We start from the raw sequence: 21,754 nt of genomic DNA on the forward strand, positions 1-21,754 counted from the left end.
AGTGAGTGAACCAAGTTGAAATCTGGAGGTAAAGGCCGCCAAGATAAATTGAGAGAGGGGGAAACACCAGAGCACATGAAGCCTGTGGTCAGAGGCCTTTGGCAGAGCTTTCAGCAGGAGTCACAGCTATCTGAATGCTGTGGGAAAGACCTAGGGTATAAACAGAAGCCCAGTTAAAACTGGAATCATCCAGGTGGCAATGTAACACTAAACGGAGTAGGAGTGGTGATTCTGGATGTTAAAATTTGCTGATTCCAGGCTCTTTTAACTTTGTGCAACCCTAAGAAACATTAACTTTTGAGATGGCTAAGGCCAATTAGGAAAAGAGGAAGAGAGAAATCACAAGTTACTTTTGGGATGAACACTAAAAATAAAACCAAACGATTTGGTTTTGCCTTTTGTGATGGGTATTTTATAATGACCCTTTGACTAGTTGATGGTATGCCAGGTACCTGATTCAGCATTTCTGGGTGTCTATGGGGGCACTTCCCTACAAGATAAAAGTGCTAAACTGGGATGAAGCAGACTGCCTATTTCAATGCCGGCAGGCCATTATTCAGTTAAAAGGCCCAGACAGAACAAAACAAAACAAAACCAAAAAGCAGAATTTGGGATTCTGTTAGACATAATACCATAGTGTTCCCCATGCCTAGTACTTTAAGATTTTTATTTATTCAAGAGGCAGAGCTACATGGAAAGGGACAGAAAGAAAGGTCCTCGATCTGCTGGCTAACTCCATAGATAGCTCCAGCAGCTGAAGCTGGGCTGACCCAGAGCTGGGAGCCTCCTTCGGTCTTCTGTGTGGGTGCAGGGGCCCTAGCATCCAGGCCATCCTCCACTGCCCTCCCACGGCACTGGCAGAGCACTAGCTGGGGAAAGAGCAGCTGGGATGTGAACCAGTGCCTGCATGGGACTCTGGCAGCACAGGCAGAGGCCCAGCCTACTATGCCACAGCAATGGCTTTTAGGAGTTTAACCTTTTAAAAAATGTATTTTGGTTTCAAAGACAGAAACAAATCTATCTGCTGGCTGACTTCTCAAATGGTGCCAACAGCTGGGGCTGAGCTAGGCTAAAGGGTTTTCCACATGGGTGTCAGGGATCCAAGTACTTGAGCCAGCACCTACTGATTCTCAGCATATGCCTTGGCAGGAACAAGAAACTGGAACCACAGGTGAACTCAAACACAGATACTGTGACACACAATGTAGGTGTCCCCATCTGCATTTTAACTGGTGTGCCAAACAAATGCCCAGGTACCTGGAATTTTACACAGGTTTTCTTATGTTGCCAGCTTAAAATAGACTCCTCAGCTTCTATAATTATGTTGAGCCATCTCTATTTTTTTGGGGAATCCTAGTATGCCTTTATTGATGATATAACACATATTGATAATATAGCTGAAAATCTGAAGCACAGAATAATTTTCAGAAGCATCTTTTATGTGAGTATTGATGAACACTCAATTTTCAGGAGTGTTAATTATTGTCTGATCATTTCCTTAACATTGGAATCTGATTTCTTAAATTGGTTTTTTAAAAGTTCAATTTCTAGGTATCTCTACACAGCAGTATAAAAAGGAGACATTAAGTTTCATGATTTAAGTCCATTTTCTTGATAAAGGTTCTTTTAGTCACAGTATGGTAATCCATAAAACTGGAAGAATAATTCTTAAGTTGGTAATTCTTAATGCTTAACAGGGTGTGTAAAAAAATACCTAGCCACTTTCTGTTTCTTAAGCAGTCAACGTGATCATTACAGAATCTGGACAACCAGGAAACTCAAAATGGGAAAGAAATAGGGAAGGAACCTATTATTTTGGAGACACTAAAACCTTAACTTCAAACTAATTATTGGTTAGCATTTTGTTTGATGTAAGCCAGTTCTGTTTGGACTTTTTGGTGGTTAGAGGTAACCCGAAAATAGTAGCCCTACGTTAGATGGTGTTTCAAGATTCACAATTTAAAACTGGGAAACCAGTTCTGCCCATGTTGATACTCAGCATTAGAAAATCTTGTTTCCTCCATTGAGAAAACGAGTCATGTCATATCCTTAAAGCTCAATCACAGAGCCTCAATTCTAAAAAACAAGAGATAAGAATGTGTTTCATATTTATTAAAAAAAAAAAAAAAGTTGGATCCAAAGAACAACCTCAGGGATGGAGGTGGCAGGACACAGACCCATAGGTAGCTAGAAAAGTATGCCTTAGGGAAATTTAGGGAGCCTCATTACTACCTTGTTTTAGATGCTATTTAAGTAGCTAGCTTAGTTTTCCATTCTTCTGTCCCACCCACTTACAAACACGGCACAGCTACTGGCTTGCCTAGTAAGGCCTCAGTTAAAGGACCCCATTTACACAGATTCAGTACAGCAGTACTTCTAACATAAAAAGATCTCATCCCCAGTCTTGTTCTAGATCTTTGGCTGACTATCTTTATTGTTGTGTGTGAGATGGTTTCACCCCTTGAACACACAAAGCCATGTTAAGTCTTTATAGTTATCAATAAATTGTACTGCCCTCTCTTACATGCAGCTAAAAAATGGTGACAGGCCAGGACAAAACACAGTGAATGCTATACTGTTGCAATTATCACCCATTAAACGATCATTTGCTAATAACGGTCACTAAATTTATATATTAAAGAAATTATATATAGAATACTGCAAAAACACAGTAAAAAGACTGAAGTTTGCTCATTTCTGCTCAGGAAGTCCCTTCAATCCCAAGCTTCATCATATGCCATCTTTTCAGCTTCAAAATTTACTGCTGTTACTACTGCTTCTCCTCCTTTTGATCCTCCTTTTGTTCCCCAGTGCCAGAACTCCCAGAGCCTTCTCGCTCGGATGCCATCTGTTGAGAGAATATTAGAGAACCACTTAACTTCAGGGCTAACAGTTTGTTTTCTGTTGTACGCAAATGAAAAATATTCTTATACATTATTGGTGGTTCCTGCAATTCCTTTTCTGATACTATCTTCACTTCCAAACTAGAGTCAAGAAGGCAAGAGACTATTTCCAATTTCAGCACACCCTCTCAGTTACATACATGTCTATGAAAGGAGCAGGAACCCACAAGTGACAGTAATCAAGAACAGTTACAATTACATAGGGATCCAAACAACCCTTCAGCGTGTGTACCTTTTTGTATGCCATTTCGAAGAGCTTCAATGATGCCTGCTGAAGGGAGGATGCTGCCTGCCTAATGTTTTCTCCTGTTTCGCTGTCTTTTCGAGCCAGGAGCTCCCTCATTTTGGAAATCTCTTCTTTTAGCTTGTTGCACTTAAAAACAGAAAACAAAAATTCTTGCTTTTCCAGGTCTCCTGTCATGTCACATCTAGCAGTAATCAGAAACATTTTTAATCTTTTTTTTTTTTTTAATTTATTTGACAGATAGTTTGTCTAGAGAGAGACAGAGAGAAAGGTCTTCCCTCCATTGGTTCACCCCCCAAATGGCCACCACAGCCAGAGCTATGCAGATCCGAAGGCAGGAGCCAGGTGCCTTCCCCGGTCTCCCATGTGGGCGCAGGGGCCCAAGCACCTGGGCCATCCTCCACTGCCCTCCCAGGCCACAGCAGAGAGCTGGACTGGAAGAGGAGCAGCTGGGACTAGAACCCAGTGCTCATATGGGATGCCGGTGCTGCAGGCGGAGGATTAGCCAAGTGAGCCACAGCGCCGGCCCCTAGAAACATTTTTTTTTTTTGACAGGCAGAGTGGACAGTGAGAGAGAGACAGGTCTTCCTTTGCCGTTGGTTCACCCTCCAATGGTCACCGCAGCCAGTGCGCTGCGGCCGGCGCACCGCGCTGATCTGTTGACAGGAGCCAGGTACTTATCCTGGTCTCCCATGGGGTGCAGGGTCCAAGGACTTGGGCCATCCTCCACTGCACTCCCTGGCCACAGCAGAGAGCTGGCCTGGAAGAGGGGCAACCAGGACAGAATCCGGCGCCCCAACCAGGACTAGAACCCGGTGTGCCGGCGCCGCAAGGTGGAGGAATAGCCTAGTGAGCTGCGGCGCCGGCCCCCAGATACATTTTTATAAAGCTAAATCCCTATTAAGACCCACAGTAAAGTGAACTTCACTGACACTGTTAATGCTTCCTCCATTATTCCTTATTTTAAGATAGAAATCACCTCATCAGCAGGCAACTGGTCCTTGAATTCTTCCATCTTGGTTTCTGTGTCATGAATGATTCCTTCAGCCATATTAACTGCTTCAACCCGTTCCTTAGAGAAATTAAAAGTTTAATCAACCAAAGTTTTCTAAACAAGATAAGCTTTCTACTGCATACAGGGTAAAAACACTTAAGAGGCAAAAATAATTGTTGTCTGAGGTAATCTGGAATAGATTTAAGAGAGCTGGAGTCTTCTTAAGTTATCACAGTCAAAGCAGAAGGAAAGCTAAACAGAAATATGCCCAGTATCATGTCTAGTCTTCCATTTTAATGTCCTATCTTTGCTAAAATTAAGCACTAAGAATAAAGGCAAAAAGTTATCACCTTCTTTCGCCGGTCTTCCTCAGCATACTTTTCTGCATTTTTAACCATATTTTCAATGTCATCTTTGCTTAATCCACCTGAAGACTGGATTACAACTACAGTAAAAAGAAGCCATCTCATTAATTCCCAGACAAAAAATATATACCTCTTTGTTCTCTACTGCCTCAAGAAAGAGTATATCTTCTCATAGCTGATCTTGATGCAAATTATGAAGAGTAACCCAGGCAGGTGTTGTGGTTTAAGTGGGTAAAGCTGCCACCTGCCATGCCAGCATCCCATATGAGCACAGGTTCACATCCTGGCTGTTATACTTCCAATCCAGTTCCCTACTGATGGGAGAAGCCATGCAGAATGACCCAGGTTGTTTGGGCCCCTGCCACTCTTGTGGGAGACCTGGATGGAGATCTTGGCTCTTGCTTGGCCCAGTCCTGGCCTTTGCAAGCCATCTGGGGAGTGAATCAGCTAACGGAAGATCTGTTTCTCCCTTTCTATGACTTGTAATTATCATAAAAATAAATCTTAAAAAAAAAAAAAAAAAGTAATTCCCTAATGTCCAATAATAAGCAAAAGGAAACAAAAAAACCTAACTTATCTTTAGAACATGTGGCCTACATGCCTACTGAAACACCACTACAGGTATAAAAGGGACTGAAAGGATGGACTCATTATCCTTCCCCAGAGTCTGGGAGAACAAGATGTGAATAACAGGTTCTATTTCTCAACAGGGGTCCCTCAACTATGAGTCTGATTAATAAGGACTTACTCTGCTGCTCACGTCCTGTGCCCTTATCTTTAGCAGAAACATGTACAATCCCATTGGCATCAATATCAAATGTAACTTCAATCTGAGGGACTCCTCGAGGTGCTGGAGGAATTCCAATCTAAAATAAGTAAACAAAGACTCAGAATAAGCTCATCTCATGAGTCCAATCTTCTAATTCCAAATAGGCAATCTTTTCTAGTAAACAAATTACTTAGTTCCTAGGTAGAACAAGTGATACCATCACTTAATATACATAAACACAGGTTTTTAAGTGAGGGCAGTAGTTTCATTGGTGCCTGAAATCATCAGGGGTTATAACCACAGAAGGTCAACTACACGAAGTAGTCACAGTGGCTATACTGGACTCAGCGATGGTAAATGACAGCAAACTTCCCTTCTGTTGTTTGTAGCACCAAAAACCAATAAGAAATGCTGATCAGAAGTACCAAATGTCTTTTAAGTGAGTAGTCAGGAATTCTCTGATTTAAGTGTTGTTTTTTTTAACTTTTCTCTGGCTCTTTATAAACTTAATAGAGCAAGGTTTTTCAGGTAAAAACTGAAGTCATATCTAGTTCCACAATCTGTCTGCATACCTTTTCAAGATATGCTGTACCTCAGCAGTTTATAGTATTCTTTTCAGGGGTTAGCCTACATTTACATGAGGAAATTGAGCACAATTCAGGATTCATTAATACGTACCAAAGTGAACTGTCCAAGAAGTTTGTTATCTCCAGCCATCTCTCTCTCCCCTTGACATACTTTAATCTCGACTTGAGTCTGCCCATCAGCAGCAGTAGAAAACACCTACAAGAAGAAAATTTCCTGAGTTGGCAATGTGATTAAACTAGTCCCCTTATACAGACAAAAGGCAAGCAAGACAAAGAAATTCACATCCCAACATTGGAAGGATCCTAATACACACTATATTCAGAAAAAAATGCCCATCTTTACAGGGAAGAAGAGTAAGATTAGTACAGCAAAAGGACAGACAATTGCTACTGCTTTGTAGCATTAGCAGAGAGGGGCTCAAGACAAGGAGGTGAAATGCTGAAACGTGCTATCTGGGAAACAGGTGATGTATGCACTCAGTTCAGGAAGCCACCACACACTTCTTCAGGATGACATGTTGAAAAACACTACAAAAATACAGCAACAGCCACAGTTCTTCAGAAAAAAAGACTGGGAAAGTGAGGAAATAATAATTTATGATAGGCCCAGCCATGTCTAAATGGCCCTGCTTGGTATCTGAGATCCCCACCCTCATTTACCCACATACAAGCATACTCCCCTTGTCTATGCCAGGGTATGCTTTTTACTGTCCTCGAATACAGAAGACTACAGAACATTCAGTCCCAAACTATGAGCCTCCTTTTAGCAAATTACGTTCATGTTGTGAAGGAGAGGCTACTGATGCCCTCCCTATAGAATCACTGCTAGCTGACAAATAATGAACTTCTCCCAAACAAAAAGTTCTCACCACCCTCAGTCAACCAGTCTGGACCACAAACAGAAAGCAAGTTTTTCTTCTAAAAAGGCTCACAAAAGTGGCTGCAAAGGTTGGTGTTTGGCCTAGTGGTTAATTTGGAATACCCACATCCCACGCGAGTGTCTGGATTCAAGCACCAGTTCCATTCCAGATTCCAGCTTCTTGCTAATGTGCTCCTGGGAATTAGCAGGCAGTAGCTCAAGTAGCTGGGTCCCTGCCACCCACTAGGGAGTCCTGGATTATGGCTTTGGCAGGTCAAGGTGCTAGGAGTTATGGGACTGGTTCACTCCTCAAATAACAAGGTAGGAAAGGGTGGCTCTTACCTGGCTCTTTTTGGTTGGAATAGTGGTGTTCCTGTTAATAAGCTTGGTGAAGACACCTCCTAGAGTCTCAATACCCAGAGACAGGGGAGTGACATCCAGGAGCAGCACATCTGTGACATCACCAGCCAATACGCCTCCTTGAATAGCAGCTCCAATAGCCACAGCTTCATCAGGATTGACAGCTTTACTTGGGGCTCGGCCAAAAAGATCCTGCACAGTCTGCTGGACCTGGGCAACAGAAGAAAGAATCTATTATCCAACATCGAGGGTAACTGCCTGAAGAGTGAGAGCGCACGCATGTGTTAAGACCTCAACGAAATCTCAAGGCAGGCTAATTCAGATCCAACAATGTTTACTCAAATTACTGGTTCACAGCTCAGATCTTGTTAAAGATCCAGTAATACGTACTTTACTCATCATCTGAAATGGTAAAATGGGACATATATATATATATATAGTATACTCCAAGTTCTCTTTTACACAATTAAAGGAAGCCATAGAAATAATGCAATACTGTTACCAATGACATGGTTATCCCTCCTGTTTATCGTATTAGGGTTAAAAAAAAGTGTATTTAAATAGTACCTGGGAAAACTTAACGTAAAAGGCTCTAGTTCAGAGCCTTTAATTTTCTTAGGTTTATCCTGTGCATATTTCCAGGCCTACATATTTCAAAGGAAAAATAAAAAATATAGGGTCTTAACTCCAGCCTAGGATAATTATGATCAGACTTCAACAGGTTTGTGCTCAGTCATTAGTTCTCCACACATCTGTGAGTTCAGAATGATGTGTTGTTAAATAAAATGCATCACTGCACAAAATCTGTTGAAGAGATAGTAAGGCACAGTGTACAAAGACACATGTCTAAAGACCCTCAGGGCTTGTGACCAGCATTCCAATCTCAGACCTTAAACTTTTTTTTTAATACCAACTAAAAAAAAATGGCAGAACAGAAACCTTAAGTGAGGATACAATCTTATTCTTCTTTCAAGCCACCCTGGTAAAAAGAGCAACATGCTTACATCTGCAAAATAGGCCACCTGTCCCAGAAGTGTTTTATGGGGTAACCCTCTTTTCTATGTCAAAAATTCCATGGGTCCATACCTTGGGCATCCTAGTCATGCCACCAACAAGAATCACTTCTCCTATGTCACTCTTGCTAACTTCTGCATCTTGCATAGCTTTCTGGCATGGAGCCATAGTCCTCTTGATCAGATCTGCAACAATTCCCTCAAATTGAGCCCGGGTCAACTTCATGTTCAAATGCTTGGGTCCGGAAGCATCCATTGTAAGATATGGCAAGTTGATGTCGGTCTGCAGAAGAAATGTTTTATCATTCAGTGTGAGACAAATGGCGGTTACATTTTATTATTTTAAAATTAAGACCATACACTAGGACAGGCTTGAAAAGCCATAGCAATGATCAAACCTGGTTTATTTGAGCAGCTACTAAAGACAGTGACTGTGCAAGATGCAACCTCCAACCTCCCTACAGAAACCATTTAAATAAAATCTATAGCTATTAACAATGAAAAATGGAGTACTCAAGTAGTTCAAATTCCTCTTCACACTAAACATTAAGAATTACAATACAAGGGCCGGAGCTGTGGTGCAGCAGGTGAAATTGCTGCTTTGAAATTATCCATTTGCCAGTTTGAGTCCCAGTTGCCCCATTTCCAATACAGCTTACTGATAATGTACCTGGGAAGGCACAGATGATGGCCCTAGTACTTGGATTCCTGCCACCCATGTGGGAGACCTGTCTTCTGGTTTCACCCTGGTCTGACCCAGCTGTCACAGGCGTTTGGAGAGTAAAAATGGGATCTCTGTCACTCTGCCTTTCAAATATACAAACAACTTGGAAACTCTTCTGGTGTTTGTACTCCTCTTTCACAGATCTCAGTTCTATAGAGCACAGTAACTCACTTGGCACGCTGGCCTACACCCGCCCCACTTTATCCACTATGGCCCTTTCTCAGGTCTTCACCCTTTTCCTTTTATCTTTTCAAGGTCAATTTCATCTCTCAGAAATTATTCTACTTATGTCAAACATCTGTCAGATTCTTTTCTGTAATTATAAATATAATTGGCTTTTAAACCACTTCTTCCATTAATAAGTTAGGAGAAGATGGCCCAAGTCCTTGGACCCCTGCACCAGATGAAGCTCCTGGCTCCAAACTGATGCAGCTCCGGTCATTGTGACCATCTGGGGAGTGAATCAGCAGAAGGAAGACCTTTCTCTCTCTCTCTGCCTTTCAAATAAAATAAATAAATCTTTTAAAAAAATATGAGGTAGGGACTAGAATCTAAGCAATCTGCAGTACTATTTACTCTGTATCACTTCAGGTTTGACATTTATTAATATAAGGACCTATCTGTTCCAACACCTCACCCCAGCAAAAGTATCCAACTCCAGCAAAGAATTACAAGCTATCTTCTGGCTGTCCCACAAATTTCAGTATCAAAGCCAATCCCATGTTGCAAAATTCTGCAACTTCACATGAAGCAGGAGCAAAGTAACCCCCAAAATGGATACATGTATAACTTTATCACTCCTCACAGCTACTTTTAAAACACCTCAGGTTTGACTGCAGGTTAATCAGCACAACCACTTTACATACCTCTTTCCTGTGGCTGACTAATAAACTAAGGCAACAGCTCTGTTCTTTCTGCTGCTGCCAAAAATGGGGAATAAATCTAAGAAGAAAGACTGGAATTATTCCATGTCTCACCTGCACAGATGAGGAGAGCTCACATTTGGCTTTCTCAGCAGCTTCTCTCACTCTCTGCAGTGCCATGTTGTCTTTGGTCAAATCAACTCCTGTCTACAAAGTGATGGCATGAAACAGAATTAGCAAAGTAATGAATATTATTTTATTTGCAAGTATTAGACAGAATAGGAAAGCATGAAGCACTTTCTTTTGCTCTTAAAAAAACCCCACATTCAGCCGGCGCCACAGCTCACTAGGCTAATCCTCCACCTTGCGGCGCCGGCACACCGAGTTCTAGTCCCAGTCAGGGCACCGGATTCTGTCCCGGCTGCCCCCCTTCCAGGCCAGCTCTCTGCTGTGGCCCGGGAGTGCAGTGGAGGATGGCCCAAGTGCTTGGGCCCTGCACCCCATGGGAGACCAGGATAAGCACCTGGTTCCTGCCTTCGGACAGGTGCTATGGGCCGGCCGTGTCGGCCATTGGAGGTTGAACCAAAGGCAAAGGAAGACCTGTCTCTCTCTCTCACTGTCCACTCTGCCTGTCAAAAACCAAAAACCAAACCCCACATCCCATTTCAGAGTGCCAATTAGAGTATGAACCAGCTTCCAGCTAATCCTTGCAGGCAGCAGATAATGGCTCAAGTGCTTGGATCTCTGTCACCCACAAGGTTCTTAGCTTCAGCCTAGCTTAGCCCCAGCTACTGCAGGCATTTGGGGACTGAACCAGCAGACAGAAGATCGGTTTCTTTCAAATAAAATAAAAACTTTTAAAAGGTAGAGAAACAACCAACCACCCTCCCCCCCACTTTGGAAAGGGAATTGGTGCCTGCAAATTGGCCTGAACTAATCCAGTCCTAGGACTCCAGTTCAAAAATAAGTCCTCCAGATTCCTTTTCCAAAGTGGCATACTGACTGCCTTATACTTAGGTCTCCTGTTTGCTCTCAATGTGAAGGTTATGGTAACTAAATAGTTCAGTCTACCCAGGAACCTGAAATGTAATTATTTCAGTGCTCTATTAAAGCAAAAAAGCAATCATGAACAAATAAATTATCCCAATGTCTACATATTAACCATAATAACTGACCTCCCTCTTGAACTCCTTCACAATGTGTCGTAACAAGGCCTGGTCAAAGTCTTCACCACCTAAGAAAGTGTCCCCATTTGTGGATTTCACTTCAAATACTCCTTTCTGAATTTCCAGGATGGAAATATCAAAAGTTCCACCACCTAAATCATACACAGCAATGCTAAAAAGAAAAAGAGCACCTTAAGGAATAAAACCTATCACAAGAGCATAAATTTCAATAACCAAATGAAGACAAGCTTAGCCATTTCCCTGAATTGCAATAGACAATCTGTTAACTCCATCGGTGACTGGTTAACATGTGCCCCTAACAGGTTAAATGTAAACTCCACAGCTAAAATGAAACCCACAAATCAATCTAACCAATGGCATTTGGAGGCCAGTGTGTGGCACAACAGGTTAAGTCACTGTCTGTGATGCTGGCATCCCCTTGAGTGCTGGTTTGAGACCTGGCAACTCCACTTCCAATTCAGTTCCCTGGGAAAGCAGTGGAAGATGGCCCAAGTACTTGGGCCCCTGCCAACTACATAGGAGACCCGGATAAAGTTCCTGGCTCCTGGCTTCAGCTTGGCCCAGTTTTAGTTGCTACAGCTGTTAGGCAAGTTAACCATTAGACAAATGCTCCTTCCCTCTGCCTTTCTAATAAATAAATCTTTTTAAACTTTTATTTAATAAATATAAATTTCCAAAATACAGCTTTTGGATTACAGTGGCTTTTTCCCCTCCCATAACTTCCCTCCCACCTCCCGCTCCCTCTACCATTCCACTCACATCAAGATTCATTTTCAATTATCTTTATATACAGAAGATCAGTTTAGTATATATTAAGTAAAGATTTCAAGAGTTTGCACCCACACAGAAATACAAAGTGTAAAGCACATTAAGGACAGAGATCCTACATGGGGAGTAAGTGCACAGTGACTCCTGTTGTTGACTTAACAATTTGACACTCTTGTTCATGGCGTCAGTAATCACCCTAGGCTCTTGTCATGAGTTGTCAAGGCTATGGAAGCCTTTTGAGTTCGCTGACTCCAATCTTATTCAGACATGGTCACAGTCAAAGTGGAAGTTTTCTCCTCCCTTCAGAGAAAGGTACCTCCTTCTTTGATGGCCTGTTCTTTACACTGGGATCTCACTCGCAGAGATCTTTCATTTAGGTCTTTTTTTTTTTTTTTTGTCAGAGTGTCTTCGCTTTCCATGCCTAAAGCACTCGGGCTTTTTAGCCGGATCCAAATGCCTTAAGGGCTGATTCTGAGGCCAGAGTGCTGTTCAGGACATTTGCCATTCTATGAGTCTGCTGTGTATCCCACTTCCCATGTTGGATCGTTCTCTCCCTTTTTCATTCTATCAGTTAGTATTAGCAGACACTAGTCTTGTTTATGTGATCCCTTTGACTCTTAATCCTATCATTATGATCAACTGTGAACTGAAACTGATCACTTTGACTAGTGAGATGGCATTGGTATATTCCACCTTGATGGGACTGAATTGGAATCCCCTGGCACGTTTCTAACTCTACCACTTGGTGCAAATCAGATTGAGCATGTCTCAAATTGTACATCTCCTCCCTCTTATTCCCACTTTCATATTTAACAGGGATCACTTTTCAGTTAAATTTAAACACCTAAGAATAATTGTGTGTTAATAGTTCAGCCAATAGTATTAAGTAGATCAAAAAAATACAAACAGGGAAAAAGTATTAAGTTGTTCATCAACATTCAGGACAAGGGCTGATCAAGTCACTGCTTCTCAAAGTGTCCATTTCACTTCCACAGGTTCCCTTTTTGGTGCTCGGTTAGTTGTCAGCACACGTATCAAAGAAAAATGACACAACCCAAAAGTAAACAAAGGAATGATCTTGAAATGAATACAAAATATAGACCATATAGCCTTAAAAGTAGGCCGGCGCCGCGGCTCACTAGGCTAATCCTCCGCCTTGCGGCGCCGGCACACCGGGTTCTAGTCCCGGGGTCGGGGCGCCGGATTCTGTCCCGGTTGCCCCTCTTCCAGGCCAGCTCTCTGCTGTGGCCAGGGAGTGCAGTGGAGGATGGCCCAGGTGCTTGGGCCCTGCACCCCATGGGAGACCAGGAAAAGCACCTGGCTCCTGGCTCCTGCCATCGGATCAGCGCGGTGCGCCGGCCGCAGCGCGCGGGCCGTGGCGGCCATTGGAGGGTGAACCAACGGCAAAGGAAGACCTTTCTCTCTGTCTCTCTCTCTCACTGTCCACTCTGCCTGTCAAAAAAAAAAAAAAAAAAAAAGTAAAGGAAGTATTTTTACTTGGAATACGAGGCTCAGTCACAGAGAAAAAAGATTATAAAGGGTGCATGTCATATATCGATGACCTTAGTTTTATACAACCAAGAGGCATTTACTGCAAACTTACATTTTATCTTCAGATTTGTCTAGACCGTAGGCCAGAGCAGCAGCTGTGGGTTCATTAATCACCCGAAGTACATTTAGGCCAGATATCTGACCAGCATCCTTAGTAGCCTAGAGAAAACAAAAGGCATTTTCTCACCTTGTGTCCCAGGTACCACTACTTTTTGTAAGACTATTTAGGAGGCTGGCACTGTTGATGCAGATGGTTAATCTGCTGTCTGCTGCACTTCTGATCCAGCTCCATTCTGATGCACCAGAGAGGGCAGCAGAGGATGGCCAGAGTCCTTGGGACCCTGTCACCCACATGGGAGACCCCAGTGGAGTTTTAGGTTCCTGGCTTTGGACTGCCCTAGCCCTGCACATGCAGCCTTTCAGGGAGTAGACCAGAAGATGCAAGTGCTCTCTGTTACTCTTTCAAATGGATAAATAGATCTTTCAAAACAACAACAACAACAAAACACACGACTAATTGGTCTCACCTGTCTCTGTGAGTCATTGAAATAAGCTGGGACTGTGATTACAGCATTCTTTGCCGCATGTCCCAAGTAGTTTTCTATGAAAAAGGCAAGAACAAAATTCAATCATAGCAACAAACCCCCATCATCCTCTTTTGGAGCCACTGACAACACTCATCAGTTAGTTTTCTGGCAAGTGACCAAGTGACCTAACATACAGAACCCTCTTAGGAAAACACTCCAATTTATTATTATTATTATTTGACAGAGTTATAGACAGAGAGAGAGAGAGAAAGATCTTCCTTCCGTTTGTTCACTCCCCAAATAGCTGCCACAGACGGCGCTACGCCAATCTGAAGCCAGCAGTCAGGTGTTTCTTCCTGGTTTCCCATGCGGGTGCAGGAGCCCAAGCACCTGGGCCATCCTCCACTGCCCTCCCTGGCCACAGCATAGAGCTCGACTGCAAGAGGGGCAGCTGGGACTAGAACCTGGCACCCATATGGGATGCTGGCGCCGCAGGTGGTGGATTAACCAAGTGAGCCACGGCGCCGGCCCCAAAACACTCCATTTTTAAAGACACCTTCAATATTTTACTGAAGGTCCACCAAGCTACAATGACCTTTAGACTTAAAAGTCACTAATTTCTTCAAATGTAAATTTCTAAGTTTTACCTAACAGGGACAACAGCTTAATGTGTGGATTTCTGGTTTTCAAAAAAGAGCACTACCTGGGGCCAGCACTGTGGCGTGGCAGGTAAAGCCACCACTTGTGATGCTGGCATCCTATATGGTCACCAGTCGAGTCTCAGCTAGCTGCTCCATTTTGATCCAGATCCCTGCTAGTGCACCTAGCAATAGAAACCAGCAATAGATAGCCAAGTGCTTGGACCCCATATACCCATGTGGGAAACCCAGAAGAAGCTCCTGGTTTTGGTCTGGCCCAGCCCCAGCCATTGCAGCCATTTGGGGAGTGAACCAGAGGATGGGAAGATCTGTCTATAACTCTGACTTTTAAAAAAAAATCGTAACACACACACACACACACACACACACACACACCACCACCTCATTGCCCACTACTGGAAAAAAGCAGCTATCCAACATTAGGAAAACCTGAAGAATCTGCAACGTATGAAGAACAACATTCAGAAAACTTTACTCTTTCTATACAGAATTTTTTTTACCATTTTCAAGAACGTTACAACGTATAAATCTATTTCCCACATGGACTAAATATTAAATACAGATAATGAAAATTAACTTGCTAAATAATGTGTCTAAATTCCATTTCATTCTATATTAAAATAAATTTTATAAAACTGAGTTTATACTGGGAAGGAATTACTTTAACAACTTTGTGTACACTGCTGTGTAGATTTAAAGTGAATTATAAAAGAGTAACTATGTCTGCCCACTTCTATATTTTCTGTACAAAGGGTACCACAGAACCCTGGGGTCATGAAGTGAGTGATCGCAGATCTCCTAGTTCTCTGAACTATCCCAGATCCCAACAAAAGCTCACCTGCCGTCTCCTTCATCTTCATCAACACAAATGCTCCTATTTGACTTGGAGAATAGAGCTTCCCATGAGCCTCAACCCAGGCATCGCCATTGGAGGCACGGACTATTTTAAATGGAACATTTTTACTGAAAGACATAAAAAAATCATTTGAGAGAAAATGTACCAGAGCCACCTACCATCATAAAGTTACCACACACCAAAAAAATCCACCTTCCAACCTCTAAAGAGACTCTGGCCAACAAGTTAACTCCAGAAATGAATCTCATGAAAACCTCTGGAAACCAACCCTTAACATGTAAAAACATCATTCTAGTGCACGCCGAACGTTACTTCACCAAGTAGCTGCTCTGGGAGTGGTCTAGCAGCTCTGCTGAGGGTGAAACATGACCCAGAAATTCCACTACTAGGAATCTACTTTAAGGTAAACAAACCACACTTATGACAGCATTATTTTTAATAAACAAGTAAAATCCCAAATGTCCCATCAACTAACAAATCAATACACAAAAAAGTGACCACAAAAAGGGTCAAGAGTAATACATGCTACAACATGGATAAACTTTGACAATATGCTAATTCAACCAAGTCACACTGCAGTCCACATATACAATGATATATTTTTAAAAATATTTATTTATTTGTAAGTCAGAGCAACATGGAGAAGAGAGGCAGAGAAAGAAGCCTTCCATTTGCTAGTTCATTCCCCAGTTGGCTGCAGCAGCTGGAGCTGCGCCGATCCAAAAAGCCAGGAGTCAAGAGTTTCCTCTGGGTCTTCCCATGTGGGTGCAGGGGCCCAAGGACCTGGGCCATCCTCTACCACTCTCCCAGGCCATAGCAGAGAGCTGGATCGGGAATGGGGCAGCCGGGACTTGAACCAGCACCCACAAGGGATGCCAGCACTACAGGTGGCAGCCTCATATGCCACGCCACAGCGCCAGCTCCTACAGTGATATTTTTAAAAGTTCATGGAGGGGTAGGCATTTGGCAGAGTGGTTAAGATAGCCATACTGGAGGGGGCCGACACAGTGATAGTGGATAAAGCCACAACCTGCGATGCTGGCATCCCATGTGGGCACTGGTTCCAGTCCTGGCTGCTCCACTTTCAATCCAGCTCTCTGCCACAGCCTGGGAGAACAGTGGAACATGGCCCAAATCCCTGGGTCTCTGCACCCATGTGGGAGACCTGGAAGAAGCTCCCGGCTTTGGATTGGCCCACCCCTGGCCATTCTGGCCATTTGTGGAGTGAACCAGTGGATGAAGATCTCTTTCTCTCTGCCTCTCAGTAGCTTTGCCTTTCAAATAAATAAACCCATATCAGAGTGCCTGGGTTCAAGTCCCAGGTCTGCTGTTGATTGCAGCTTTCCGCTAATGCACACCCTGAGAACCAGCATGTGATTGCTCAAGTAATTGGATCCCTCCTACCCACACAGGAGATCTAATCCCAGCTGCTGTGGGCCTTTGGGGGGAATGAACTAGTAGATGGAAGATCTTCATCTTTCTGCCTCTAAAATAAAACGAGACTGGGCCGGCGCCTCAGCTCACTAGGCTAATCCTCCACCTTGCGGTGCCGGCACACCGAGTTCTAGTCCCGGTAGGGGCGCCGGATTCTGTCCCGGTTGCCCCTCTTCCAGGCCAGCTCTCTGCTGTGGCCCGGGAGTGCAGTGGAGGATGGCCCAAGTCCTTGGGCCCCGCACCCCATGGGAGACCTGGCTCCTGCCTTCGGACAGGTGCTATGGGCCGGCCGTGGCGGCCATTGGAGGGTGAACCAATGGCAAAGGAAGACCTTTCTCTCTGTCTCTCTCACTGTCCACTCTGCCTGTCAAAAAAATAAATAAATAAAACGAGACTAAATTCTTAAATTCTATCAGCCTATTTTCTAAAAGGTTCGTGGAAAATGAAATTTTTGTTATAGGACAAAAATTCCTGAAATCTGCATATAAGTAGTTTTCAAACAGTTGATGGAAAATGCTTATCAGGAAAAAATTATACACGTTCTAAACATCTAAACAAAACAGACTCTCATTTTTATTTCATTTTTTTCAGTAACTTTTCGAAGTACCCTTCTATATGACTCCATTTGTAACCAAATAAAACCATTTAAAAACAGACTGAGGTGTTAAAGGCTGGCATTGTGGCACAGCATGTTAGACCACTGATTACAATGCTGGCATCCGATATCAGAGTGCTGGTCTGACTCCTGGTTACTCCACTTCCAATCAGCTCCCTACTAAGGGCCCTGGGAAGGCAGAAGATGATGGGCCGGGTCCTTGGGCTCCTGCCACCTGTGTGGAAGACCTAGATGGAATTCCTAGTTCCTGGCTTTGGCTTTGCCCAGACCTGGCTGTTGTAGCCATTGAGGGAAAGGAACCAGGGGATGGGCTCTCTCCCCCTGTTGCCCTGCTTTCATATAAATCTTTTAAAAAGCAAAAAACAAAAAATTGCAATATAAAAAATGTACTGCTAATATGTTTAATCTGAAGGAAAAAAGTTTTTTTCTTCCGTGTATATACATATATAATGTACATATATCTAATCAACACATGAGAGAATCTATGACATTATTTGCTTCATGTGTTAAACACCAATTCAGGAAAGCTTCACAAACCTTCACAGATCATGTCAATATTTATATACCAAAGACCTAATCTGTGAAGGCAAAAATGAATCTCTTAAAGAGTTATCCACGAGGCATGGATTTTCCCTAGGGACAATGTCAGTATGTAACATGACCAAAGTGAAGTGTCTACAGAACCTGAACAACCTTGAAAGCTTCTTCTATACGGCCTCTATAACCAACTGTGCCTTTGCTATTACTCACATGTCTTTCTGTACTTCAGGGTCATCATAGCGCCGGCCAATAAGACGTTTGGTGGCATAAAATGTATTGTTCGGGTTAGTGACAGCCTGTCGCTTGGCTGGCATGCCAACAAGACGCTCACCATCTGCAGTAAAGGCCACAACGGAAGGGGTGGTCCTGGCACCTTCGGCATTCTCCAGCACCTAAACTCCCCAAATAAGAGAATCATGTTCTAAGTCATCAGTGACATCACTGCAGCAATTTAAACTTTAAGACAAAAAATGGTCCCAAATCACAAAATAAATACTCAAGTAACAGTTTCAGTGGGCATGCCTTACCGCTATGAATGCTGACCCAGTAAATGCTTATACTCAATACTTAATACTTATACTTAACTTATACTTAATACTTAGGAAAGCAGATATTTAAGGTATCTCATACGTTTAGTCCTTTACCTTGAAACAACTTACAAAGTTAAAAACCAGAAGTGGAACGGAGACTCTAAACCAGCATTTTAATACTTGAACTTGTAATACCGTTCATAAATAAATTCTACTTACTTTTCAAACTTTCCTTTCACGAGGGCTATACATTTCCGGTGTATAGGACTTAAGTGCTAAAAAGCATAAATTAGATTGTAGGAAGGAATCGCCTTCTCTTAGTGCCCAAAATGTGGGAATAAAAGTCCCTGGACAGCTTAGGATGTTTCAAAAAAGCACATGCGGGAGAGATGCCACAGAAAATGAATAATAGAGGCAAAATTCAAAAATCCCAGGTGTTCTAAATCTTTGTTAAGAACCTAAAGTGAATAGGTTTCATACCCAGAGTAAAGACTGAATAGCCTTTACCACACCAGGGAGCTCTCAAAAACAAGCTTTATTTAGGATTTAGAACTCTACATGCTTCTAGTCTGTCTTATCCTCCAACTTTGGTTCAAATGACTTACAAAAATGCAGAACTTTGATTACATGATTAACCAACAGTCTAACGGTTCCAATTCCTCCTAATGATAAATTCATCTCATCCCCACACCAGATGACGCATTAAAATCCTAGTCTGGGAAGTTAAATCCATTCAACAATCAGTACCATAAAAATGCACTTTACAAGAGCCTTAAAAAAATCTTAGTTTCTAAATACAAACCAGGTCTCAGAATCCTAATTAAATCAAAGGGTCTTTGTATGGGGGACAAGATATCTTTAAGTTACCTGCAGTTATCAATCATGCTCACCTTTGCTTGTTTACCTTCCATAACTGCAACACAGGAGTTTGTAGTACCCAGATCAATTCCAACAACTGCACCCTTAATTGCTTCTGATCTGCAAGGTATTTAAAACAATGCCATGGTTGTCATTATCAACAGTAGTCTCTGAAATGACTACAGGAAAACATGGATTCAATAAAGGAGTCAATGGGGGCACAATACATAACCTATACAATTACAGATAAGTAACTAGAGAGGAATGGTTAATCACAAATGTAGAGGGGTCAGAGCTGCAGTGGGTTAGGGCCCTGGCCTAAAGTGCCAGCATCCCATATGGGCACTGGCTGCTCCTCTTATGATCCAGCTCTCTGCTTTGGCCTGGGAAAGCAGTGGAAGATGGCCCAAGCTTAGGGCCCCTGCACCTACATGGGAGACCCAGAGTAAGCTCCTGGCTCCTGATTTCGGATCAGCTCAGCGCTGGCCGTTGCGGCCATCTTGGGGGTGAACCAGAGGATGGAAGACCTCTCTGTCTCTACCTCTCTCTATAACTCTGTCTTTCAAATAAATAAAATTAATCCCTGCTTTCTCTCAAAGGACATGATGGTATACTTACGCATAATCCCGCCTTGAAACGATTCTGAACGCCTCATGACTAAAGCCATTCCAGCCATCCTAAAAAAGAACAAACAAAACTGCATCACCCCTCAACTATATAAGTGTTCGTTCCAATTATGCTAAGAAAAAGTTTCCAATTTTCACTCTGCTGAGCAGCTACCATGTGTAAAACCACAGTGGAATGAAATACTGCAGACTGTTTAAGATACATTATTATGGTACTAAAATAGGAAATATTTAGTAAACATAAAAATCTTCCATGTAAAACAAATACAGGATTTCTCAACCTTAGCACTAATCTTGAGCCAGTTCTTTGTTGGGCGGGGGCTCTTCTGTAGGATATTTTGCAGCATCCCTGGCCTGTACCCACTGGAAGCCAGTAAGCAGCAACCCAGACTCCTAAAGCACAAAATATCAACAAACACTGCCAAATGTCCCCAGGAGGTAGAATGCCCCCGAGTAAGAACCAGGGCATTCATTACACACTGCTCGGATCGCTCTCAATCTCTCTGTAGCAGCGCGTAACTTCCCGACTCTGTCACGCAATCGCCTTAAGGAAAATAGCATCAGTAATTTGTGGAGCCACGAAAAAGTTAAACAAAAACGTTAGCGCGCTTCCATCAAGATAACGACCTTCGTAACGACCTACCCTCAGGCCCCTTCAAGCCCTCCTTCACGCCCACCCTGAACAGATACATTTCCTAAGATGTAAGAGATGCTCGTTATTTTTCAGAGCGAGCAAGCGCTCCACAGCCTTTTCCCCTTCTCTATTTTTAATAAAAAAAAAAAAAAAAAAAAAAAAAAACACAAAAACGAGTTTTCAACCGAAAACTTTGAAAAAACGTTACTAACTACGAGAAACTGGAGCTGGAGTCTGTGACTTTGGATTTATCGTTTAGATGCTTTCTTTGCACTCTTAAGAGAAAATTAAAACCCAGGCCACGGTTCTCTCCCGAGACTGCATGCCTCGCTCAAGGCCGAATGTGCCCATCAGGACCACTACTGTGAACTCGTGGGGAGAGACTCGATCCCGAGTGTGACTCAGCAGGGCCCGAGGCACGGAAGCAAGACCTACATCAAGTGCCGGAACCGGCAGCGCTCACGGGGCTAGGCCCGTTATTTTCCTCCGTCCCGATCTCTCGCGGAGGATTCTGACCCCGAGGGCGCGACCCGCTGCACTGAGGCCCCAGGCCGTGAGCCCTCTCCGGAAAGGCCCGACGGTTTCTCACCTGGTGGCGGGCGGCCGCGGGGCCCCGGGAGGCTGCGGCGCCTACAAGGCGAGCTGCTGCGGCTCGGCTGGCACTTATCATGGCGACGAGACGGAGGGCGTACGAGGCAGCAAATAAAAGCACCCAGGCGCACGGGAGCTGCGCGGAGCGGCAGTGGCAGCGCTTCTGGAAACCTCCAACCACGTGGGACGGGGGGCGGGGGCCGGTCACTGCCTCCGTAAGGCCCTCTCTTCCGCTGAGGAGGCCCCCGCGCCGCCTGACCAGCGATTGCCTGACTTGGGCTCCCGGAGCCAGGGTCTCCCGGTAATATGCTTCTCAGCATGATGACTGAAAAAGACCTGCCCTCCCTTTTCAGTGGCAGCTGTTTTGGGATCAGCGAGAGGCGACGAGGCGAAGAGAGCGATGAAGGCAGCGCCGCAGACAGCCCCGGTCCTTGGCGGCAGGAAAGACTCAAGGTCACACGGGATAAACTGCGAACCGATTACAGTCTCCTTGCGTCAGTTGCGCGAGAGGAGGAGCTTGTTGCGCTTGCGCAGCTGATATCCGTTTAAGGGTCTGGAGCGCATGTGCATAGAGAGTGGCGGAAAAAGAAGGTTTAGGCTCCTTACAGCGCTCATTGGATGTCCCAATGCTCGCGAGTCTGGCCTGAGAGGAGCCCGGGGCGAGTCCGGGCGCGTGCACGCTCCACGCGCGCGGAC

At 43.7% G+C, this 21,754-nt stretch overlaps 1 protein-coding gene, 1 long non-coding RNA gene and 1 other non-coding gene across 3 annotated transcripts in view; 1 reads left to right on the plus strand and 2 right to left on the minus strand.

The window, feature by feature from the left end:
- LOC149126068 (uncharacterized) overlaps positions 1-21,754 on the plus strand; it is a 69,532-nt gene that overhangs the window by 5,277 nt on the left and 42,501 nt on the right. The gene's annotated exons all lie outside the window — the stretch shown is intronic.
- HSPA9 (heat shock protein family A (Hsp70) member 9) lies at positions 2,098-21,239 on the minus strand. Its single transcript, XM_002710241.6, has 17 exons — positions 21,057-21,239; positions 19,826-19,884; positions 19,240-19,327; positions 18,030-18,211; positions 15,212-15,336; positions 13,715-13,788; positions 13,240-13,346; positions 10,857-11,019; positions 9,796-9,888; positions 8,168-8,377; positions 7,064-7,291; positions 5,954-6,058; positions 5,255-5,372; positions 4,492-4,586; positions 4,127-4,219; positions 3,136-3,276; positions 2,098-2,848 (listed from the first exon to the last, which is right to left on the minus strand). The coding sequence occupies exons 1-17, from the start codon at positions 21,135-21,137 to the stop codon at positions 2,771-2,773; spliced, it is 2,040 nt and encodes a 679-aa protein (XP_002710287.3). The 5' UTR covers positions 21,138-21,239; the 3' UTR covers positions 2,098-2,770.
- On the minus strand, positions 7,806-7,880 carry LOC127490854 (small nucleolar RNA SNORD63). The gene has a single exon (XR_007919245.1). It is a non-coding gene; the product is annotated as a small nucleolar RNA SNORD63 (small nucleolar RNA).

The sequence above is a fragment of the Oryctolagus cuniculus genome, chromosome 6 (genome assembly GCF_051225735.1).
Source record: "Oryctolagus cuniculus isolate XC-2025 breed Fujian yellow rabbit chromosome 6, ASM5122573v1, whole genome shotgun sequence".
Lineage (NCBI taxonomy): Eukaryota > Metazoa > Chordata > Mammalia > Lagomorpha > Leporidae > Oryctolagus > Oryctolagus cuniculus.